At 36.2% G+C, this 24,285-nt stretch overlaps 2 protein-coding genes across 2 annotated transcripts in view; one reads left to right on the top strand and one right to left on the bottom strand.

The window, feature by feature from the left end:
- rtknb (rhotekin b) overlaps positions 1-14,825 on the top strand; it is a 29,760-nt gene extending 14,935 nt beyond the window's left edge. The window contains exons 12-14 of the mRNA XM_016551842.1: positions 6,419-6,520; positions 9,716-9,815; positions 13,273-14,825. Coding sequence (XP_016407328.1) covers positions 6,419-6,520; positions 9,716-9,815; positions 13,273-13,279 — 209 coding nt within the window. The 3' untranslated portion in view covers positions 13,280-14,825. The remainder of the gene's footprint in view (positions 1-6,418; positions 6,521-9,715; positions 9,816-13,272) is intronic.
- Positions 14,826-15,293: 468 nt separating this feature from the next.
- On the bottom strand, positions 15,294-22,319 carry LOC107739744 (uncharacterized). Its single transcript, XM_016551944.1, has 6 exons — positions 22,175-22,319; positions 18,708-18,858; positions 18,415-18,467; positions 18,133-18,230; positions 17,860-18,028; positions 15,294-17,108 (listed from the first exon to the last, which is right to left on the bottom strand). Exons 2-6 carry the CDS (start codon positions 18,847-18,849, stop codon positions 15,732-15,734), a joined length of 1,839 nt encoding a protein of 612 aa, XP_016407430.1. The 5' UTR covers positions 18,850-18,858; positions 22,175-22,319; the 3' UTR covers positions 15,294-15,731.
- Between the last annotated feature and the right edge of the window lie 1,966 nt (positions 22,320-24,285).

Here is a 24,285-nt window from a genome sequence, read left to right as displayed (position 1 = left end):
AAGCGACGTCAACCTGACAGAATGTTCCAGCTCAAGGAGTTTTTATTTTCTGGTGGTGTTTACTTGGCTGTGTATGCAGGTGTTTTTTCTTTGCTTTCCTTCCCATAGTTTTGGTTGTACATTTATGTACAGAAGTTGACAACGGTTATTCTTCTGAGAGAATGATAGAACGATTAATTATCTTATAACTCTGCCTATTCCTCTTCAGATATTCATGTATGATTTAGACAAATTAGTAAGGCTAGGTTTTCAAATGTCAAGAATTCCCCGTTGCCAAGCAACCAAATATTAGTCCATCCCATAACTGAGATTTATTACATTTGGAAACCGAAATAACTCTGGGTGTGACTCTTTTGGTTCACAGCAAATCAGTTTATCCAGTATTGTGTTATAGTTTGATTTGATTTTTTTAAGCTCAAATGTATCTTAGGCAAAACAAAGAACAATGTCAGACTTATTCATTACAGCATTGCCTACATTCCTGCCCAGGCCACTTGAGATACAACAAAGGGTGCAATACTAACAACAATGAGTGATCAGGAATGGAAGTGTTACTTATCTATCACAAAATCAGTAAGGGTATATAATATAAGGGTTATCAATCAATTAAGTTGTTCCACAGCAATCCATTTCGCAGTTAAGCATAAATTCTTTGTGAAGTTATTGGTCAAACATTGTCCAATTAATTATTTAATGGAATTATTCATATTAAAGTAATATTTTAAGATTCTTGATTAAGATTTACGTTTGTACTTTCCTTTTGATTTAAAATGCCATTTGGTCCATATTTATGACTTCAGAAATGCTGCATTTGACAAGATACAAGCTATTGACAGTATGCCAACCGTGGAAATTGACCCTTCGCTCAACAGGTTCTGGCATCTTTGAAACTAAGTTACTTTCTTAAACAAAACAGAAATACAGACAGATGTGGGTGGATGTGTTAAAATGAGTGATCTTTGGAGATAATGTATCATTAGATGCGGATAAACTGGTTTTAGTGGAAAATTACTGGAATAAGGAAATTGAGGATTTCATGTTAAGTGCTACAAGGAAGCAGTTCCCCCCACAAAAAAAGTTTTGAATTAATCATGATTGAAATATAATATTATTGACAAACAACCAGCAGATACTTATCTGTGGATAAATGCATCATTGAAAAGTTCATTGAAAGTCATCATTGAAAGTTCCACATTCATTTGAAATGCATTAATGTTATGCTTGATTAACAGTGCTTGCTTACCCAACACACTTTGTAACATGATGGACAAACTGTTGTTAAAAGATAATGCTGTTGTTGTCCAAAAAACACATGCATATTATGCTTACATAGTGAAAAAACCTTGTTAAAAATGCAGTAAAGTGTGCCATAAATTCACTGTAAAACCTAGTGTTTTCGGTATTTATTTGTGTTGCTACTTCACATCCTTTTACTATTTTTCACTGGGCATTATAAGATGACTCATATTTATTTAATGTATTTTATAAACAATCAAAAAAGTAATATTTTTTAAGACCACATTATTGTTTGGATTTTCACTGCAAGTGATATATATTCAAACTTTTCCTTATTTGAGTATTTTATCTGACATGCCATCACCTCAGTTTGACCTGTATTTTAAAACTCAATACATACATTGTATAAAAATCAAGCACAGAGTACAGTACTTTCTTTATTCTGGTTTGACAGCAGTTGATTTGAACAGGGTGGATTTGTTAACATACTTCAGTTTCAATAAAGAATAAAAATGAAGACAAGAATTCTCTCCCACTAGCAATATGCTGAATTCACAAAGCCTGCTTTTATTTTCAAGACAAATGACTTTTTATCTTTGAATTCATCAGCTAAAATGTTAATGAGTGTTTTAGTAGACACAGTGATTATTTTTAAAAGAATGAAGAAAGTAGAGATGGGTTTAAAATCACATTCATATCCTGTGAATTACCTGTTATGCACAGCGCAGTAACTGCAAATTGTCATGTGACACGCTTGATGTGTTGCCATACGAAGTTATTTATTTTATAGATTAGAAAATCAAATTTCAAAAATAAAAAAATCAGCGTTTACATTCCTATTTCCATGGTGATGCATCAAGCATGTCATGTGACATTTCGAAGTCATGGCACTGTACGACTGACGTGTAAGTTTTTTTTTTCTTATTCAAAATGTTCTGAAACGTGTTATTGAGATCATAAAATATCAGGGGCTATGTGCTTTTTTTGATGAGTCTAGCGCCTAATTTACACTGGCGTAAAGACGCCTAAATGCCACTTTAGAAGTACTTCTATGCCATCTTTGCAATGTAAATGTTAAGGGTGCTCTGTGGCTGTTTAAAATTCAGTGTAAAGACATAATGTCGCATAAAAGGCAAACTAAATTATGCCTGCTCAGAGCCACTACCTCAGCCCCTAATACCAAGCAGTACAATTTGCTGTGTAAATGAATTTTATGCTGCCTCTGCGCAGCATTAAACAGTCTGTGCAAAGAAACCTAAATGCCACTTTGGAGGCGCTTCTGTGCCACCTTTGCAGAGAAAATTTGAAGTAATGAGACTTGGGTCCACAACACTATGTATCATTTATAATTGTCAGTTCAGTAGTCAGTTCTCACTGAGGCAGAAGTATCCAAACTTCTCCTCTCCTGCCAACCTACAACGTGCCCACTAGACCCTATCCCCTCACACTTCTCCAAGCAATCTCTCCTACACTCTTACCATCACTCACACACATCATCAACACATCTCTCCTCACAGGCACCTTCCCCACTACATTCAAGCAGGCTCGAGTAACCCCACTGCTCAAAAAACCTACATTATACACTTCACTTATAGATAGCTACAGACCTGTCTCTCTCCTTCCATTCATAGCAAAAACACTTGAACTTGAAAGTCGTTTTCAACCAGGTATCATTATATCTTAGCAATCAACTGGATGCTAACCAATCTGGTTTCAGGAGTGGCCATTCAACTGAGACTGGAAAGTTCCACATTCATTTGAAATGCATTAATGTTATGCTTGATTAACAGTGCTTGCTTACCCAACACACTTTGTAACATGATGGACAAACTGTTGTTAAAAGATAATGCTGTTGTTGTCCAAAAAACACATGCATATTATGCTTACATAGTGAAAAAACCTTGTTAAAAATGCAGTAAAGTGTGCCATAAATTCACTGTAAAACCTAGTGTTTTCGGTATTTATTTGTGTTGCTACTTCACATCCTTTTACTATTTTTCACTGGGCATTATAAGATGACTCATATTTATTTAATGTATTTTATAAACAATCAAAAAAGTAATATTTTTTAAGACCACATTATTGTTTGGATTTTCACTGCAAGTGATATATATTCAAACTTTTCCTTATTTGAGTATTTTATCTGACATGCCATCACCTCAGTTTGACCTGTATTTTAAAACTCAATACATACATTGTATAAAAATCAAGCACAGAGTACAGTACTTTCTTTATTCTGGTTTGACAGCAGTTGATTTGAACAGGGTGGATTTGTTAACATACTTCAGTTTCAATAAAGAATAAAAATGAAGACAAGAATTCTCTCCCACTAGCAATATGCTGAATTCACAAAGCCTGCTTTTATTTTCAAGACAAATGACTTTTTATCTTTGAATTCATCAGCTAAAATGTTAATGAGTGTTTTAGTAGACACAGTGATTATTTTTAAAAGAATGAAGAAAGTAGAGATGGGTTTAAAATCACATTCATATCCTGTGAATTACCTGTTATGCACAGCGCAGTAACTGCAAATTGTCATGTGACACGCTTGATGTGTTGCCATACGAAGTTATTTATTTTATAGATTAGAAAATCAAATTTCAAAAATAAAAAAATCAGCGTTTACATTCCTATTTCCATGGTGATGCATCAAGCATGTCATGTGACATTTCGAAGTCATGGCACTGTACGACTGACGTGTAAGTTTTTTTTTTCTTATTCAAAATGTTCTGAAACGTGTTATTGAGATCATAAAATATCAGGGGCTATGTGCTTTTTTTGATGAGTCTAGCGCCTAATTTACACTGGCGTAAAGACGCCTAAATGCCACTTTAGAAGTACTTCTATGCCATCTTTGCAATGTAAATGTTAAGGGTGCTCTGTGGCTGTTTAAAATTCAGTGTAAAGACATAATGTCGCATAAAAGGCAAACTAAATTATGCCTGCTCAGAGCCACTACCTCAGCCCCTAATACCAAGCAGTACAATTTGCTGTGTAAATGAATTTTATGCTGCCTCTGCGCAGCATTAAACAGTCTGTGCAAAGAAACCTAAATGCCACTTTGGAGGCGCTTCTGTGCCACCTTTGCAGAGAAAATTTGAAGTAATGAGACTTGGGTCCACAACACTATGTATCATTTATAATTGTCAGTTCAGTAGTCAGTTCTCACTGAGGCAGAAGTATCCAAACTTCTCCTCTCCTGCCAACCTACAACGTGCCCACTAGACCCTATCCCCTCACACTTCTCCAAGCAATCTCTCCTACACTCTTACCATCACTCACACACATCATCAACACATCTCTCCTCACAGGCACCTTCCCCACTACATTCAAGCAGGCTCGAGTAACCCCACTGCTCAAAAAACCTACATTAAACACTTCACTTACAGATAGCTACAGACCTGTCTCTCTCCTTCCATTCATAGCAAAAACACTTGAACTTGAAAGTCGTTTTCAACCAGGTATCATTATATCTTAGCAATCAACTGGATGCTAACCAATCTGGTTTCAGGAGTGGCCATTCAACTGAGACTGTGCTACTGTCAGTCACTGAAGCCTTGCGGATTGCAAAAGCTGTTTCCAAATCATCAGTTCTTATTTTGCTGGATCTGTCACTTTTGACACTGTGAATCATCAGATCCTCCTGTCCACACTCCTCATCACTAGGCATCACAGAGATTCCACTTCGCTGGTTAGAATCCTATCTCACTGGTAGGTCTTTCAGGGTGGCCTGGGGTGGGGAGGTATCCAAAGTTCATCAACTGGTCACTGGGATTCCTCAGGGATCAATTCTTGGACCCCTCCTCTTCTCCATATACACTACATCACTGGGACCCATCATACAGGCACATGGGTTCTCCTACCATTGCTGATGACACACAGCTCTTTCTTTCATTTCAACCACTCCCTGCACTGGCTGCCGGTTACGGCTCGCATCAAGTTCAAGATACTGATACTTGCATATAGAACAGCCACAGGCTCAGCACCTGCCTTCCACTCACTACTACGAATCTACATTCCCTTCAGAAATCTGAGATCTACTAGTGAGCGACGCCATCACAGAGAGGCACAAAATCACTTTCCAGAACATTTTCGTTCACCGTTCCTGGCTGGTGGAATGATCTTCCAACCCCTATCCGGAATGCTGATTCCCTGACCATTTTCAAACGACAGCTGAAAACTCACCACTTCATCCTAAAAAAAAAAAAAACTTTTCTCTTTTCATTATCTTTCCCTGTCTAGCTTGTACTTATTTGAACAATGCTTGAAACTTGGTATTATGAGCAATTCCTGTGTCTATTTGCCTCTTTAAGATGAATCGCTTGATGTATTCCCCAATTGTAAGTCGCTTTGGATAAAAACCTCTGCTAAATGAATAAATGTAAATGTATATGTAAATTTATTTGACATTGAGAAATTTCATACCTTCGCACATTCATGTTCAAAAGAGTTGGATTCCTCTGCACTGAATCACAACATCGAATATGATTTATTGTTTGTTTGGGCAACTGGAAAGCGTACAGTGTATGTTCTGAATAATACCTTTATCTCTGTTTGTAGTATAGATGTTACGCAAGTGCCACATTTTGAAAAAATAACGACACATACGTTAAAGCAGTTGATCAGACTGGTTTCTGTGCAGTCGGTTTTGGTTTCTGCGAAATGATGTCCGGAGATTATTATGTGTCAAGAGTTTTTTTTTTGTTAGTACTTTTCAGCATTTTTTCACCCAGTCTTATATCCTTGTTTCATGGCTTATGTGTCACCATGAGTTGAAAAGCATGTGGTCTGTTTGGTATGTCACAAGAAAAGTAACTGAGACAGGTGTTCTGATTTTCTTAGAAGTTTAACATACAGTGTTCCTGAATGCTTGAAATTCGATACATATCTTACACAAATATGTAGACACGAGCACGTAGTGCCTCTCTAAAAAGCATCCTTGTTAATGGCTGTGTTTCAGGTATTTTCATGTTAGGCATTTATTACATGTCGTGCAAGAATTATGTTTTTTATGGCCTACATCCTCTAAATGTTAACACATGGACCTGTCTAGTTTGTCTATTTTTCACATTTACCCTGAAACCTTTGTTTAAGTCCTCAGGTGTTTAAAAGTATGCACTCACACTCAAACAAAACAAAAAAGACCTGTCTTTTAATTGACGGCCTGTGCTTTTCTATGTAGGTCAGTGGAAACAGTGCTGTAATGAGCTCATGAAGATTGAGGAACCTTCTCCAAAGAAAATGATGGTGACATTAACACAAGGCTCCCTGTATCATGAAATGGGTAAGAGCATTGTGGGATTGTAGGAAGTCAATAAGTAAGACACATTTGTGTTTCAGCAAGGTCTCTTGGAGGGTTATTACAGTAAAACTAAAACTTGTTACTTAAAATAAAATACACTTCAGCCAAAAATAAGACATAAAAAACCTTGTTTTATTTTGGCTATTTGCCAAGGCAACATTTCTGATTTTTATTTAGTTTACCTTGATGTACTAAAATAACAAAAACGAAAACTGAATGAAAACTATAGACATAAAAAAACATTTTAAAACAGGAAAATGTAAAACTTTCAAATAAAAATGAACACAGAAAATCTAAAAATTCTTATTATTCAAAATAATAATAACTACAATAGTATCTCAAATTTTCGGTTCGGTACGCATGTGTACCGAACAAATACAGCATTGTTTTAACTGCTGCACAAAGTGGAACTTCACTGGAACTTCCCGTTTTATATATTGTTAATTTTGATAAGAAACAAAGTCTCATTTTTCAAATTATGTCAGTTTTTTTAAGAAAGTTCAAGCAATAAATGCCGATTTGGAGCGACAGATCTCTGTATAAACTTCTCCGAAATTTTATAATTTAGAAGTTAATGCAAAACCACTGTTTAAACCACTGTTTTATAACAAAGGCAATTTTATGTTTATAACGGTTCATTCCGAACCGTGACATCAAAACCAAGGTACGTACCGAACCGTCATGTTTGTGTACCATTACACCCCTTCTATCTCAATTATACTAAAATAACCCTGGTCTCCTGTGCATATTTTGAGAATGACCCTTATTATATAATAATTGAATATGTTTTGTATAAATTAATAATATACAAATTGTTTGCTTAGTGTAAACTATAGTGAAATTGGCATGCAGTAGGATTAGTGATAAACAAACAAACCTAATCATATTACATTTTTAATGTGTGTTTAAATATAAGGTTGCTCTTTTATCTTTATAGAGATTGTTTATTTTGTTTTTTAAAAGTGAGATGTAGGAAAGGTGAGTGTTGACAGTAGTGTTTTCTGTGGTGTAGCAGTGTGTATTTAGTAACTTTATTTAGCTAACTTATTTAATTGAAAAAAAATTTATTTACTTGATGACATAAGAACAATAAAATGTTACCGTAATGAACAAAAAGTAAACTACAGGACGAGGACGATATGATCTATTTATGTTTTTAACCTTTTTATAGAGAAGATTTTTAGTAAAGTTAACCTTTTTATCTCTAGTAGTCAGGTATTGTCTGTTAAGATTACACAATATTCACCTGCGTAATTTCAAAAATATGCAAACATTTTTTTTTCAATGTAATATAGTTTCACAGAGTTGCAGACCAGACATATGGAAACAAACTAGGTGCTAAGCCTCAGATTCAAGAAAGACATATTTACACATTTTGATTCAATATACATTCTTACATCAGATACATACTTAAAAATACACATACTGACTTTCTCTTGAACTTAACAGACATACTGTATGATAGACATGCTAATTTAAGCATAGTGCACATTTCCCTCAATCACCCCACCCTGTTGGGTGGGGACGTATTTCCTTTTCAGACGTATCAGTTGACAGACAGTTCAGCCAAGTGCCGAGCCAGACGTGCCGTCAGGCTATTCATTTCTAATCGCTTGTGATACTTACAAAGCCGGCGAACTAAGATGCAATACATTATTGTGCGGCATCTTTAGACATTTGTTCTTTGAAGATCATCCCTGTTGAGCAGAACAGAAAGAGCCGAAAAAGCGACTGTTAAAAATATGCTTGTGGAACATGACGTGTTGATAGATGCGCCCAAATGCGCAACAATTAAAGAAAGTCAATATTGTGTTTGCTAACTGTCTGTCATTTACTTCATTCTTTGTTGTTACGGTCCCTGTATAAGGATCTAGGAGTCGGAAGGGACACATAACATAATAGATGGACAACGGCTGGTGTCTTCCAAATAATTCTTTATTTTAACACAAATTACTCACAAAAGTAACCAAAAGTAGGAGACGGGGAGCCCAGCAACAGAGGTAGAAATGGCTAAACTAATAGAAACAAGCTGGGACTCCCCACTCCAAACTAAAATTACAAACTAAGAAAAGGTACGTAGCGATGTCGCTGCGGAGCAAACTGTGGCTGGCAGAGAGCCCTGGAGGGTCCGCCTCCTTCCACTTTATAGCTTCGTCTCCCCAGCTCAACCAATAAGGAACTAGAGAAAACAAGAGAAAAATAAGACATTATGAACACTGTTTAGTATGCCGTTTAAGACTCTGGGATGGGGCGTATGCGAACCACGCGTAACATTTGTATTACATAGTTCACCCTGAAAAAGAACATTCTGTCATCATTTATTAATTTATTCTAAAATTACAAACTAAGAAAAGGTACGTAGCGATGTCGCTGCGGAGCAAACTGTGGCTGGCAGAGAGCCCTGGAGGGTCCGCCTCCTTCCACTTTATAGCTTCATCTCCCCAGCTCAACCAATAAGGAACTAGAGAAAACAAGAGAAAAATAAGACATTATGAACACTGTTTAGTATGCCGTTTAAGACTCTGGGATGGGGCGTATGCGAAGCACGCGTAACATTTGTATTACATAGTTCACCCTGAAAAAGAACATTCTGTCATCATTTATTAATTTATTAATGTTGCTCCACACCTGTACGACTTTCTTGTGCAAAAAGAAAACAAAATATTTTCGTTTGAGTCTAAATGACTTTGGAACGTAGGCCTACGACATGAAGAGAATAAATAATGACAAAAACATTTTAGGGTGTATCTCTTCAATACATTCACAGTATGCTTAATATGCAGAGTGCATATTTTAAGGTATTTAAATGATTTAAAAAGATGTAATTAGGGCTGCCATAGATTTTTATACATTATACATTTTTAATTTTTAGATTTTTACTTTTCATTCAGTTCTTTATCAATTTTATTATTTTGTAATTTATGTATTTTTACAGTTTATTTTTAATATTTACTAATATATTTTTAAATTTAAATAAATATTTTATAATAATAAATAAAATATTTTTAAATGTTTTAAATGCAATTTTTAATCACAATTTTCATATCTCACCAGACTGTAAAATGTCTGTTAGAACTGATTAGTTAAAAAAAAATAAAACACCTTGGTGACTTATTTTCAAGGTCTTTAATTACGCGGTTTCTTAAACTTGTTCTTTGTCTACCTTTTTTTATGCAGTTACGTCGCCATCCACCAAGACCAGAAACCATCTGCAACCCCTGAACAGACCTGTTTCTTCTGAAATCCAAAGCCTGCTGTCCACCTATTATAATGACAGGTGATACAAATTCAGACAACTGTTACACAAGCACGTACTGTAAACACACACAGGCACACATGAGAAACAACGCCTGGATGGCAAATGCCCTCATATGCTCTCTGAAGGCATGTGTGTTGCAGAACGACATCTACTAGGACACGTAACAAATACCCTCAAAACAGATGAACCGCGCATTGTGATGGTACACAATGTACCTGTGACACCTGAATAGGTTCTAGGCATCAGTGTTCATTTTAATGCCCGGGAGTGGCTTTCCACCCTCTGAAATCATCTGAATTGATTTGAATTAACCTTTGCTTTGAAGTACATTCAGTTGTATTATAATTTCAATGGAAGCAATATAGAGGCATGTTAGTGCATTTAATCATGTTCACACATGCCATAATAGTGTAGGTGTGGTGTCACTGTCACACATGCCAAACTCTGCCACATCTGTCAGCAAACTCTGATTCATCTGCATCTTATATAGACATAGTGATGAGACAAAACAGTTTTACTGCTGTATCCTCATACTTGATAGGACAGAAGAAAGCAAACAAGTCCGACTTGGACTACTCACATGAGATATTGACAAGTGTACTTTGTTGGAATGTGTGGTTTAGTAAAGCGCATACAAGCGGTGAATTCTAAGGTGTTCACTGGTATTGAAAAGAAAGGAAACTTGCATGTTTGTCAATTTACGGAACCCAAAAAATTTCCTGTTTGTTGACTTCAGCTTCACAGTTCAGGAGTCACTAGCGAAGAGCTTGGGATTATGTGCGTTCTTGTAGCAGAGAAGTGCAGACATTAAAGGGTTAGTTCACCCAAAAATGAAAATTCTGTCATTAATTACTCACCCTCATGTCGTTTCAAACCTGTAAGACCTTCATTCATCTTCGGAACACAAATTAAGATATTTTTGATGGAATCTGAGAGCTGTCTGACCCTGCATAGACATCAACACAACTGAAATGTTCCCAAGTCCAGAGACGTAGCAAGGAGATCTGTAAAATAATCCATGTGACATCAGTGGTTCAACCTCAATTATATGAAGCTACGAGAATACTTTTTGTGCGCAAAAGAAAAAAAAACTACTTTATTCAACAATTCGTCTCCTCCGCGTCACCCTGTAGCGCCATTTTGGAGAATATCAGCTGGACGTAAACAGCGTATGCTGTTCTGTGTCAGCTGCGTCACGCCGGATCTGTTTCCTACGTTGTTGTGATTTGATCTGAACGAAAACAGCGTATCCGCATCAAATGATTAGGACATTCATTATTTGCATTGTGCATTATTTCTAGGTTACTAATAAAAGATTAGTAACCGAGAAAGACAGATTGAACGAAAGAGGTTTGACTGTCTGGTTTTACATGTTCATGTTAGTGCTGCTAGTAAATCAAAAGAAGGACATACCAGATTCTAAAACATTCCCAAATTCATGTTTATTTTTCGGTTCAACTGAAATTTTCTGCTGATAATATAATTAATTAGCAATGAAAAAAGAAGAAAAAAAGCATTTCCCCTAATGATCATGGACTTGCGTGTATTAGTTTCCTTTTTCACATCTGACACAAACACAACCTGATGAACAGAGTTCTGTCATGACAACTCTCTGAGGGATTGGCATGATAATGTACATGACAATGTTAATGTATTTGGTCGGTCAGCTTGAGCTAGACCTATTGGACTGTGCCATCTAGAGTTTCATGCCAGAACTCTGTATTTCCATTGTGCCCACAGCAGTCTGTAGTTGCCTTGTGCCAGTTTGCTCCTGTCATACTATTGCCAGTCATTTTACCTTAAGGGTAGACCGAGAAGCCGGAGTGGAATTGCCGAGAACGGCTGGCTGCTGGTGTAGATGGGTCACATTCCCACGGCCACCACCTGCCAGTATCTGTTAATTACTATATGCAGTGTGTGGGTGTTTGTGGTTGTGTGTGGGTGTGGGTGTGGGTGTTTCTACACATGTCTACACATGTGCCTCAGTCCACCCGGAAAAGCTGTGTTAGCATGCATGTGCTGTAGTATGAGGAAGTTGCAGATAAATATAACATGACCTTGTATTTTTTGGTCATCGTGTTGAGCGTTCTTGATCTGAGTTTGGAGTTGTTATGAATGTTTCTGAGCCACGAAAAGCACATTTTATCAGTTTTTTTTTTTTTGACAGAGGCATTTTATAATGTTACATAAGATTTCTATTTCAAATAAATTAACGTTAACATGTTTTTTTTAAATTTACAGTAAAAAAATCTCCCTTGTGAAATTGCAACTTTAACTAGGCCTACAATTGTTACACAACCAGTGAACTGTTACAGTTACAACTGTGAACAACTAGTCACTAATTATGCTGACTTCAGTGGCCTGTACTGGCCTGTACTGCAAATGGTCAACATGAACCAAACATGTAATCCAATTTACTTCCATAATATGATTTTTCCCCCATAAGTGAAACAGGATATTCAACAAGAAAAAATGCAGAGTGGGACTTTTATCCACCAAGAATTAACTAAAGTTGAAAAAGTGAAAAAGCATAATAGGACCCCTTTAAAGGATGTTACATTACAGAATGGAAGCAGGTTGAATGTGAGTTTTCTAGAAATAGTGCCTAAATAGCTAATGGCTGGTGGTTAACTTGATCAATAAGTCATTTGAGAGAAAGTTTTTACATTTTAATAAAAAATTGCAAAAACAAATTATTGCAATAAATTGCACTAAAAAAATCATTCATAATGTCAGGAACTTTTATTAAGAAAGTAAACAGGGTCAAGTTTGATTTAATCTTGACTTTAATGCTCTTTTATCCAAATTACAAAAGCTGTTAATCTGCAAAAACAATGAATTAGTCAATCTTTGTCAGAGAATTTAATTTACTCAGTTTTGACTATGAAAGACAGCATGAAAAAAACATGCTGCCCAGCAGTGCAAAAAAAGTCATAAATTGCCTGTTGATTATATTGCTTAGGATGGGCCAAACCTGTTGATAACTGTGGTGTATAGTTTTGTGAGCAAACATTCATTCTCTGTAACTGAACTTTAATTACTCTGTGGAGTCTGGCTTGAGGCTGATTGCATTAATTGATTTGTTGCTTAAATCATGTTTTAATACTGCACTGTGCGTGATTCATTCTCCATTGACTTTATGTGCAGATTACAAACGAGTTTTGGATACACGTCATCATCAAAGCACACTCAAAGAAAAAAGTTGCATTATATTTTAAGACATTTTATGCATTAGAATGTATTCATAGTTTTGGAGGCACGAACATGCACATATACATGCGAATGCCATAGATTACATGAATTTTTTTTATATATGATTTGTGGCTACAATTCCACAGTCTCACAGAGTCACTCTACCAGTTTAGACTTTCCCAGAATTAAAGACATAAAAATGTGCCACACCACAGTAGAATCAAAACATGTTTGTAATTCATTTGTTTGCTCACACTCCTCTCCATCTGCTTCTTTGTTTCAGTTACTGAAGGATCGAACAAGAAAACTAAAGAAAAAACCTGTTTTGTGCACAGCTCACAACACACCCAGTATATTACAGCACACACAAATCTTTTTTTGGGAAAAATGAAATTTAGATTTTTTTTTCATATTTGTTTGCTAAATCCAACATGCACACCCATGTACAAAATACCGTATTGGCTTAAAACTCTGATTGTCATTATCAAAAAATTGACCCTAATATTACAAGACAGTTTCCCACTTTTTAGCTACTTACCATATAAATAAATGTATAATAATAAAGAAACTTTGACTTAAAATCATGTGAGAATTAATAGTGTTACAAGAGACAATAAACCAGCACACCTGCGTAGGAATTTGTTTGCCAGGAACAACAGCTAATTATACAGTTTAGTGTAATTATGGAAAGGTAAATTGATCAGGTAGCATTCCAAAGAGCCGTTTAGTAAATTCCCAGTATACAGTTGTTAAGGACTGAAAAACATGTATCAAAATCTATTAAAAAGTATATCAGCTTATGCATATGCATGTACAGCATGGTATTTTCTCTCTTTTTTTTTTAGGGCAAATCTCTTTTTCAATGCTCGGTAAAGGTCTGGCTCTTTATGTTTGATTCTACAAGCCTGTATTGGCAGTGTAACTTGATCCTGTGGAGGATCAGGGCTTCCATTACACTGTCACTGGATTTAAATCACTCACCTTTAAAATTGACTGGAACATTTTTTACTTGCTACAAGCTATGGAAATCCTGCATGACAAGAGTTTGACAGTTTGTTTTTGTTTTTGTTGTTTTTTCAGTCATAGTAATTATTGTACCACCTCAAGTGGTACAAATTGAGCAACTCAAGTTTCATGCCAAACCTTTAAATGATTTAAAATCGATATTAAATTCAAATGATCCTTATCTTCTCTTAAGACAAATCAGTCAAACAGCCAACCAACCAACACCATTTCAAATCGGTATGAATATAACCCTCATCTCTAAACCTTACCTGAATTTTAATTTTAGATCTATCAAGATCAGTGTCAAGTTGTCAGTGATAGCTGGAAGGGTAGGCCCTACAGCATCTTGACTTACTGTAATTTGTATTACATAATAAATGGAATGCATTGATTAAATATGTTCACTGATACAGTTCCTTTCTGAGAACATTGTTTTGAATAGCAAGCTAAAATTGTTGACTGATTTGTCTTATTGTAGGATTTGTAACCCTTTTAACAATTGTCTTAGAGGTTAAGGCTGTTTATATTAATAATTCAGCAGTACTACCAAAAGTATTATTCTTTTATGTAATATGAGGTGATGTGACTCGTTGGTTAATAATTTGGCTGGTGGTAACCCAAAGGTTGTAGGTTCAAATCCAAGGAGAAGCCACCTGCCACCATTGTGTCCATGAAAAAGATGTCACATTGCTTCATGGAATCTTTGTTCCTGCTCTTTCTGAACAGACTGTAGTTGGAATATAGGTACAAATCTGTTGTTTCATTATTTATAGGACAATTATGTGTTAATAGTACCATGATAATAAAATGAACGATTGGAAATCCCCATCACTTCTTGTTTATGGGTGTGTAATTGCAATGCGTGTACATGCTGTGTGTTTGTTTTATTGCTTATGTGTCCACAGTACGAATTAACAATTTTAAACCAAAGCATTTTTTTTTCATATTTCATCGTAGCGTCTTGAAGTCTTGCAAGTGTCAAGAGTAGATCTTAACATGATATTCCAGTAGGTTCCTGTGCAGCCATAAAACAACGTGTATGTGATACCTAACATATTCTTATAAATTCGAAGGTACTGTATGTCAAGGCTTCATATTTAGTACAAAAGAAGGCAAAATATAGTACATACTGTATATGATATATATTGATATATTTGTTATGGAGTTGGAAAGAATCAAAATCATTAATCTAAATTTTTTAAAGACATTGTGAGTTTGCAAATGTAAATGTAAATTAAGAACTATTGTGTAAAAAAAAAAATTGTTGAAATATGAAGAATTGTAAAATAATGTAACAAAATGATCATGCTTATATAGCCATTTTACATGTTTACATTTTAATAAAAAATAATTACAAAAAAGGTCTATGCTTTGTTGCCAAAGTATAAGTGCTTCATCATAAACTGAGTTAACAAAAATGTACCTTTGCTTATTTAAAGTCTCGCAATTCAATTGGATTTATAGACTAAAAAGCAAACAACCGTGTTTTCCCAAGCTGACCCTTTTCAAAATGATATGCATATTATACAAAAGGTTCATCAGTGAAAAGCATCTGTCATGTCTAATTTAACATGTTGACTGAGAGTGGACAGTGCTTTCATGCTACAGTTGTATATCCTCAACATTTCTCTTTTCAGTTCATCTTTTCAGAAGTCCTTCAGTAATGCAACGCAAGAGGCTGATCTGCCAAGATTGCAACATTGACCGAGGTGATGAGTTTGTCAGGTGTGCAAATTTTCAAAATGTCTGCCCCCTTTCCAGTCTATAGGGCAGGCTTGCCAGAAGGAGTTTGAGGTTGTCTGACGTCACCTGCATCAAAGGTGGGGAAGTGGAGATTTCCTTTGCCACACTGTTAGATGTTCCCATCACTTTCTCTGACTTCCTTCCAGGCTTCATTGTCAAAGAGAGTGGAGTGTCTTCACTGTAACTGGGGGGTCTGGGAATCATGCTCTCTTGGTTCTTTGTTGTAGGAACTTGTGCCTGTTTAGGTTGAGATGATCTTGGTGCATCACTTGCCAGAGAGAACTTAAGAGAGTTGTTTACATGAAAAGAATTGATCATCTGAAGCTTTGATTCTGCTGGGATGCCATTGCCACCAAAGAATCGGAGCTTCCTCATACCATTTTCTTGAGGGTTAGATTCAGAAAGGTTTCTTTTCAAACTCAAATTGGTCGGTTCCTCACTTGTGGTGGAGCTCTCGAATGTTTCTGAACGTGATTGAATGTGGAACTTGTGCTCGGGTTGTGCTTCAGCTTTGGTTGGGTCTTGAGACACAGGGCTGTTTGCCGTAAATGCCGGGTTGGAAAGCAGTCCTCTCCTAATCAACTCCTGTAGAAGCTTTAGAGGAATCTGAATCTCCATATTGCCGCTCGGATCTACGGGTGGGTGTCCAAGAGGATTGCTTCGGTTTAGGATCCCTAACTTAGATGTAGGTGCACCAAAAGATTCTTCCTTCAACCAGTCCGCATGCAGGTCTCGCTTCCGTGCTTTCAAAGCGAATGCTTCGGAGTAGTTCAGTCTACGGTTGAAGAGGTTCACTGAAGGAGGGCTTGCCCTACGTGGGACTGGATTGGCTGTGGAGGAGGAAGTGAGATCAATGATGTCAGCCGTCACCGGACTCGGTCCTGCTCGGACAGATCCTGCACCTCCTTCTCCCATGGAAGTTCTGTCCACTGTTTCCCCCTTTTCTGCACCTTCTTCTGACATCAAATCCCTTGGAGGGTAAAGAGGTGAGGCTTCGTTGAGGAACTTGGGCTTTTTTGAAGGTGGGCTGAAAGATGACGGCGTGTCAATCAGTGTCTCGTGTCTGTTTTCTTTCCAGCTGAGGTTGAGTGGTTCCTCCCAACCGGCTGATGACTTGTACTCTTTAGCCAGGTGGCGTAGCCTATCAAGTGACTGGTTGCAGCTCTGAACCTCCACAGAGGACGTGGCCAAATACGAAGCAGGTGGTCGGGTAAGGTCTTGAGAAGGGCTGAGGCTCAGTTGAGGCAGTGTTGATTCTCGAAGAGCCATATAATTGGGTAGAGATGTACTGCCGTGTGGGAAGTATGGAGCAATGTTCAAAGGCATGCTAAACATCTGTCTCTGATGCTCTGTAAACATGTTCTGAGAGGGCTTGAGAGGGAAGGAGGAGTAGAATTCAATTAATTCAATACTCTGGTAAAACTTTGTAGTTTGCATTTCTACTACACTCTCAAAAAAAAAAGATACAAAAGATGTCACTGGGGTGGTAACCTTTCTAAAGGTATACCTTTTTACCCCTAAAAAGTGCGTAGAAGTACCTTAAAGGTGCATATTAGGACCCTCAGAGTACATATGTGACCCTGGACCACAAAACCAGTCATAAGGGTCAATTTCTCGAAATTGAGATTTATAGATCATCTGAAAGCTGAATAAATAAGCTTTCCATTGATGTATGGTTTGTTAGGATAGTACAATATTTGGCCGAGATACAACTATATGAAAATCTGGAATCTGAGGGTGCAAAAAAAAATCAAAATATTGAGAAAATCGCCTTTAAAGTTGTCCAAATGAAGTTCTCAGCAATGCATATTACTAATCAAAAATAAGTGAAAAGTTTTAATATATTTACAGTAGGAAATTTACAAAATATCTTCATGGAACATGATCTTTACTTAATATCCTAATGATTTTTGGCATAAAAGAAAAATCAATAATTTTGACCCACACAATGTATTTTTGGCTATTGCTACAAATATACCCCAGCGACTTAAGACTGGTTTTGTGGTCCAGGGTCACATATTTGTACCTTTCGAAAAGGTACCACCTTAGTGACAGCTTTTGTACCTTTTTTCCGAGAGTTTATGTCTTTAAGAGTATTTGTTCTGTTTTTAAGATGCCATACCTGAGGGAATGCCGGGAGGTGGCGGAAATCTGCATGTTTACCATTCCTGGGGTATTCGTGCTCAAAGTCGCTGTAACTGCTGGGGTGGAAGCGTTTTTGCGATCGAGGGGTCCTGAAGACAATATCGTCCCTGTATCCATTTTGGTGACACTCGTAAGGAAGAAGCAGCCTGGTTGGACAAAAAGAGCTTTGTGACTAAAATGTATTTAAATAATTAGTCATGTTTGTTTTATTATATGCGAGCAGCTGCTGTTTAGGGTTACATGTGCTTACTTTTCATAATGTCTGCGAGTGCAGGTGGCTGCACTAGTGCTGCGCGGATTTCCTCCAAGCATGTTGTAAACTTTTTTCCACAACTGCTGTGCAGTAACCTGGAAATCACGCACACAAGATGTGTATATTTTTGGTGACAAAAAATATTTTTCTTGGCAGTAATCTGAGGTTACTAATCTTAATGCCAGTCAAAATATGCTATCAAAAACATATAAGAAGATGCCGACAGGAAGTATAGTCAAAAACTATTTTGTGGTCAGTGCGCAGTAAATGTCTTTTTACCTGTTGATAGCCTCCTAGCTCCTTTACTGTCTTGTACGTTAGGAACATATCGACTGAAAAGGAAAAGGAAAAAAGTATATGTTAATACCCTGAAATAATTTCTTTCAGACATACATTCATTCATTCATGATATACATTCATACATTCATGATATACCAGCATGGTGCCGCAAATGGCAGCAAGGACGCTGAGCTCCGCCTGTCGTCAAGTCAAATTCCTTGTGTGTGTAAACATACTTGGTAATAAAGCTCTTCTGATTCTGATTCTGATTCTGATTTGTCTTTCTCACTCACTCTGTTTGAAGCCTAGATGAGGTATTCTCTCAATCGGAGTGTCTCTTTGTTTCATAAAGAGGTAGAGGTCTTTGAGGAAGCTCTCCTCTGTCATCTCCTCTCCCTGTTCTGATCTCTTCTCCTGCGGGCCGTCCTGCTCCATCGTACTGACCTGGAAATACAGAATCAGCTTGTTCAAGATTGCATTGTGAGTGCATGCTACCATAAGACCATGTTTTGTGTTCAGTGACCTATTTAGAGACAATTATATAAGATCTTTATTCTTCACTTCATGTAGTTTCTATTATTTTTTGAATGCCTTAAATGATATCACTTATTTATTTATCCCTTATTGCCATTCTAATCCATTTGACAACTCACAAATTGTTCTTGTACGGAGTAAACGATGCATAAACTTTATCTTCAACCCTTTAATCTAACTTTATCATCAACCCATCCTTAACCTGTTAACTTCACAAAGCTCTGAGTTGTTGTTAGATAATAAGTCTAATGTTCTCATTTTATCATCAGATCAAACCTTCACCTGGCCTAAGATTTGTGTGGGCAGATTAATATCCTAATCACGACAGATCAAGAACATCTCAAACTCATGACTTGATTATCTGAAACACTCAGTGTGCCATGACTTGTTACACACAGACGTAATTCATCTAAACGTGCCTGACGTACATGATGCTTATCCGACACGAGTAGAAAATGCGGCTTGACAGCAATATTGAATCTCTCATTGTTAACTGCCCTTATGACACCTGTTCTCATATTTCCTTCCTCTTTGATTTTCACTTGTTTTTACAGGTGCATATATTCATGAATACAGTTTAGTTGTTTCCTTATTTCTCGAGGTACGTTAAGATGATTTAAATGATGCATTCAAAGCTAGGAAAGTTAACTTGCATCACCAAAATACAGCGTTCTTTCTTGCTATCTGTCTTTCCTTCTTTCTTGCTTTCTCATGTTAAAAAAAACAACAACAGTAGTGGACTCACAAAACTATGATCATTTATAGTTTTTTTCTAAACCCTTCAGTATGATGCATGAGCATATCAATTTCAGGCCTTTAAATGATATGCATGAACCCTGTGATTTATAAACAATGATCAATGCTTTAAATAAGCTGTAGTAGCAATTACTTGACTCAAACAATTCGTTTGTCTCATTGACGACAACTCACTAATCCAGCACTGACAATGACTGATGAGCATTCACTCCAAGCACGTTCATACTTACTATTCATCTTTAGTTATTATGTAAACAACTGAACACAACCATGTGGGATTTTGTTTACTACTACCAATACATATAATCAGTGTTTTTTATATTTAATCCAAGGGCATTTTTTACCTTTATAGAGGGAATTTTCCCCCTAACCTTATTAATACTTCATTTTTCATTTCAAATTCTTACATTTAATCTATAAATTCAATGATAATAATGTGATTATTGTTATCTATACGTTATCAAATGAAATCATTTACACTGAAAAAATACAACTGCATTGAGTAATGTTATGAGATTGTTTTAAATATTTTTTTGGAATATACAAACAAGAAATGATGGTGGAAATGATACTTTTAAACTAAATTAAAACGCCAGTAGGTGCCAGTAGTGAGCGTTTAATGAGTGAGTCACTGAGTTGTTCATTCAAGCGATTCGTTCAAACACTTATTATATGCATGGGCTAATGAAACTTTGACTCAACCAATTAGTTCAGAACACGGAATCAATTCAGCAATGAATCGGCTGGTTGCTGTGAGATGCGCTGTGGTTCCACCTAATATGTAAGTGACCTAATATTATTGTATTACTGTTTATTGAACTATTAATCAGTCGTAATGGTGAAAACATTGTGTGATGTTGCCTAACTAACGGTATTTTAAATATAAAAACTTTTCATTTTGAATTTTTACCTCAGCGTGCTTGCTTGTATTTATTTTTGCATTTATTTTAATATAATTTATTTATGTATGTATTTATAATTGTTTTATTCCCACGTGTATTTATTTCCAGCTTTATTTATTCATTTATTTATTCTTACTTTTCCGTGTGCAAATGAGGGAGGCGATTCAATATTCGCAAGTGTAGGGACCGTCTCTAAAGTTACATACGACATACGTTAGATTTGTGATATTTTGTTAAAATAAACTGTCAAGTTATATCTAAATATTGATAAATATACCTGATTCGTAGATGAACACTTTACAGTTGGTTTTGTGACTGTAAGTCATTCTCTTTAAATGCTGTTGAAGTTACAATCATGTATACCAATGTCGAATTTAACTTTAGAGATGGTCTCTAAACTTGCGAATATAGACGTCAACTGCCAGTGGGCCGCGATTCCAAAAAGCATTGTGAGCCTGAGTAGACCGTAGGTCTAACTAGGTCCTTTGGTGCAACTGATTTACGACTGAATTTAGGCTCACAATGCTTTTGGGAGTCACGGTACACATTTCTCTGTGTAATTCGACATAATAATGTGAATCTGTGAAAATATCTTGCAACTCTGCATTTGATCCCACAAACTCCGATCTCTAGTTTGATCTGACGCTTCTGCGTGAGCTCTCAACCAATGATTCACCGGAGTTCCGCAAGGACTGCCTCCCTCATGTCCATGCTGCACACGGAAAAGTAAAAATAAATAAATGAATAAATAAATGAATCTGGAAATAAATACATGTGGGAATAAATAAATATAAAAAATAAATAAACGCATGAATAAATAAATATAAAAATAAATGATAAGCTAAGTAAATAAAACTTTAAAAGAATAAAAATAAATGTAAAAAATAAATACAGAAAAGAATACATATAGGAAAAAGGTCATAAAAATAAATTTAGGATTACATTTTATTACAAATGAACTATATTTGTTTTTATCGAGTCGTTTATTTCTTTATTTTCCTGTTATTTCTTTATTTATTATTTCTGCAGGTTTGGTCCTCCATATACTTGTCTGGCGTTAATGAAGCGTTAATGTCGAGCCCCGGAGTCTATGTGCCGGTGTTCTGATGATTTGTGCTACCTATCAGATTTTGCTTCCAGCATGATATTAATAAGGTGTGAGGCTTTATTAACATGTACACCTACCCCAACCCTAAACCTACCCTTACAGTAGGATAAATACAGTGTTGGTAGCATAATCTGATAGGTAGCATTATTTGTCAGAACACCGGGACTCAGCCCCGGACGGCCCCGGCCCAATTTAAACCCTGCATATAATCATTTCTGAGATTTAAAAAGAACCAGAACTTGCAAAAAGTTGCATTTTTTCATACAATGAAAGCCTATGGTGTCTAAAACACTACTGGACCTTACTGGCTTTCATTGTATGATAAATACAAAAAATATATTCTTTTGTGTCTGGCAGAAAAAAGAAAGTCATACAGATTTGGAACGACAAGGGTGAGTAAAATTTCATTTTTGAGAGTACTAGTCTTTAACTGACCACTACATTTGACCCCAAATCTTACCTGTGTCTCTTCAGATGTATGTCAGTGGGATGATGGTTTGCTGGACAGATCCTATTTGGAGAAGAATGTAATCCAGAGAAAGTTAAGCTAAGTATCCAGCCTTTAGCGGTTTGTTTCACAGAAGCGTTTTGTGATGCCTTCACACCGTTTCTCAACCCCTGAATGAAATCATGGCCTCTTAGCGCTGAAATGTCTATTCGACTGTCTTCCTGTTTGGAATGTTAAGTTGGACTGGTTCTTCCTGTTCTGAAGACAAATGCCAAAACCTCAGAGCATAAATATCACTGATAATTACTCTGAAATTATTACTTTAAAATGTAGTCATCAAGGTTTGTTCTTCCCAGGAGAACCTTGTCATTATGTTTCTTGTTAATGCCTTTTAACACTATATCTCTTCCCCACCCAAGTTTAAATGGCATTACATTCCACAGCAATGTGCTGTTTTCTATCAATAAAATAAACACTCAATTACACACTGTAGTTGACCTCTAATTAACTTTTAATTGCATTTGCGTCGAACATTAAAAATATCTTTCATATTACCACTGATCAGTTTTAAACATTTCACTTTTTTGGTCAGATGTTGAATTCTCAGTTATATCTCATTAACAAAGTATTAAATATAGCCATGTAAAATTTCTTGGGAGGAATAAAAATAGGCACTGTATGTAACTTTAATATTACGATTAAGAGACTTAGCTCAGAATTTGCTGACAGAAGAATTTATTTGAGAGAAATGCATGAATGTATTTTGAGATCTCTAACTTTTCATAGCAGACTTTGGTATTGCAGTAAATCCGAGCACAATTTGAGACATTATTAAAGCGGTAGTTCACCCATAAATGAAAAATGTCCATTTTACAGTATTTTTATGACCCCGATTTTCCTCAAAATATAGATAGGCTATACATTTGTGTGTGTGTGTGTGTTTTGCTGAAGAAAATAAAAGTCAATAATGACTTTTAAAAAAATCAGTGAACTTTCCCTTTAAGATCTTGTGTAAGATTGCTTGGGTCTCTTTCTCAGAAGAAACTCAAGTAAACATCTCATTTTGATCTCCATTTAATCTCATTGCAGTCTGGATAAACAATTGTTCTTACGTGAAGTGTTATTGCTAGACAATATGGTTTTGTTGGGCAGATGAGGTTTAAAGCAGACGTAAATTAAAACTTACTCATTGGCCGTTGTCTAGTCCTGCAGATTCATCTTCAGTTGGCAGTTGGATTGTTTTACTCATTTGCAAACAATGAGGAAAAAATAACCACAAATAGAACCTGTTCTCCTGTTTGCCTCATTAATAGTAACCTGAGCGGAAAATATGTCACTATACAAATAGAAACAGAGATGACTTGGAATGAAATTATGTAAGTCTTGGCTATTGCGGTATGGCTTACGTTCTTAGGAGAAGTTGTTAACTAGGTCTCGAAATGACATGCTGAAAACAGTGTGAAAATAAGTCCATCCATCATGTTTACAAGCATTCATTTAGTGGCGCTTGACAGACTGTGAAGAGGTGAAGTGCGACAGTGTTGACATGTTTGCTTGACGGGGCTTTGGCAGCAGGACAGACTGCTTGTGTTGTCTGCCTTTTTCATTGTGCTTGTCCACACTTATCCAACCATATATTTAAAGTCACACTCTGCAATAATAGCATCATTTTGTTGCTTTGAAAAAAACAGTTTTTCTTCTAAAAACAGTGGCTGCGCCAAACTGCAGGAAATATTCAGACACTTTTTTTTTTTTTCAACAGAAGCAAAATATCAAACCCACTACCCTAGTAAAAAAGTGATATATTTTATATATATTTATTACGTACTAAGTACAGTTCAAATCTATTAAAGAGGTCATATGATGCGATTTCAATTTTTCCTTTCTCTTTGGAGTGTTCTCTTTCTCTTGGTGCATAAAGAAGATCTGTAAAGTTGCAAACACTAAAGTCTCAAATCCAAAGAGATATTCTTTATAAAAGTTAACCACGCCTACCTAAAACTGCTCGTTCTAACACGTCCCCACATGTCTACGTCACGATGTGGGAAGATTTGCATAACGCCGCCCAAATGTTCACGCAAAGAAAGAAGGCGTAACTTTTATTCTCGCTGTAGTATTGTTGC

Source organism: Sinocyclocheilus rhinocerous, unplaced genomic scaffold (genome assembly GCF_001515625.1).
Source record: "Sinocyclocheilus rhinocerous isolate Xijiao unplaced genomic scaffold, SAMN03320098_v1.1 scaffold585, whole genome shotgun sequence".
NCBI classification, from domain to species: Eukaryota; Metazoa; Chordata; class Actinopteri; order Cypriniformes; family Cyprinidae; genus Sinocyclocheilus; species Sinocyclocheilus rhinocerous.
This window is presented reverse-complemented; position numbering and strand designations above follow the sequence as displayed.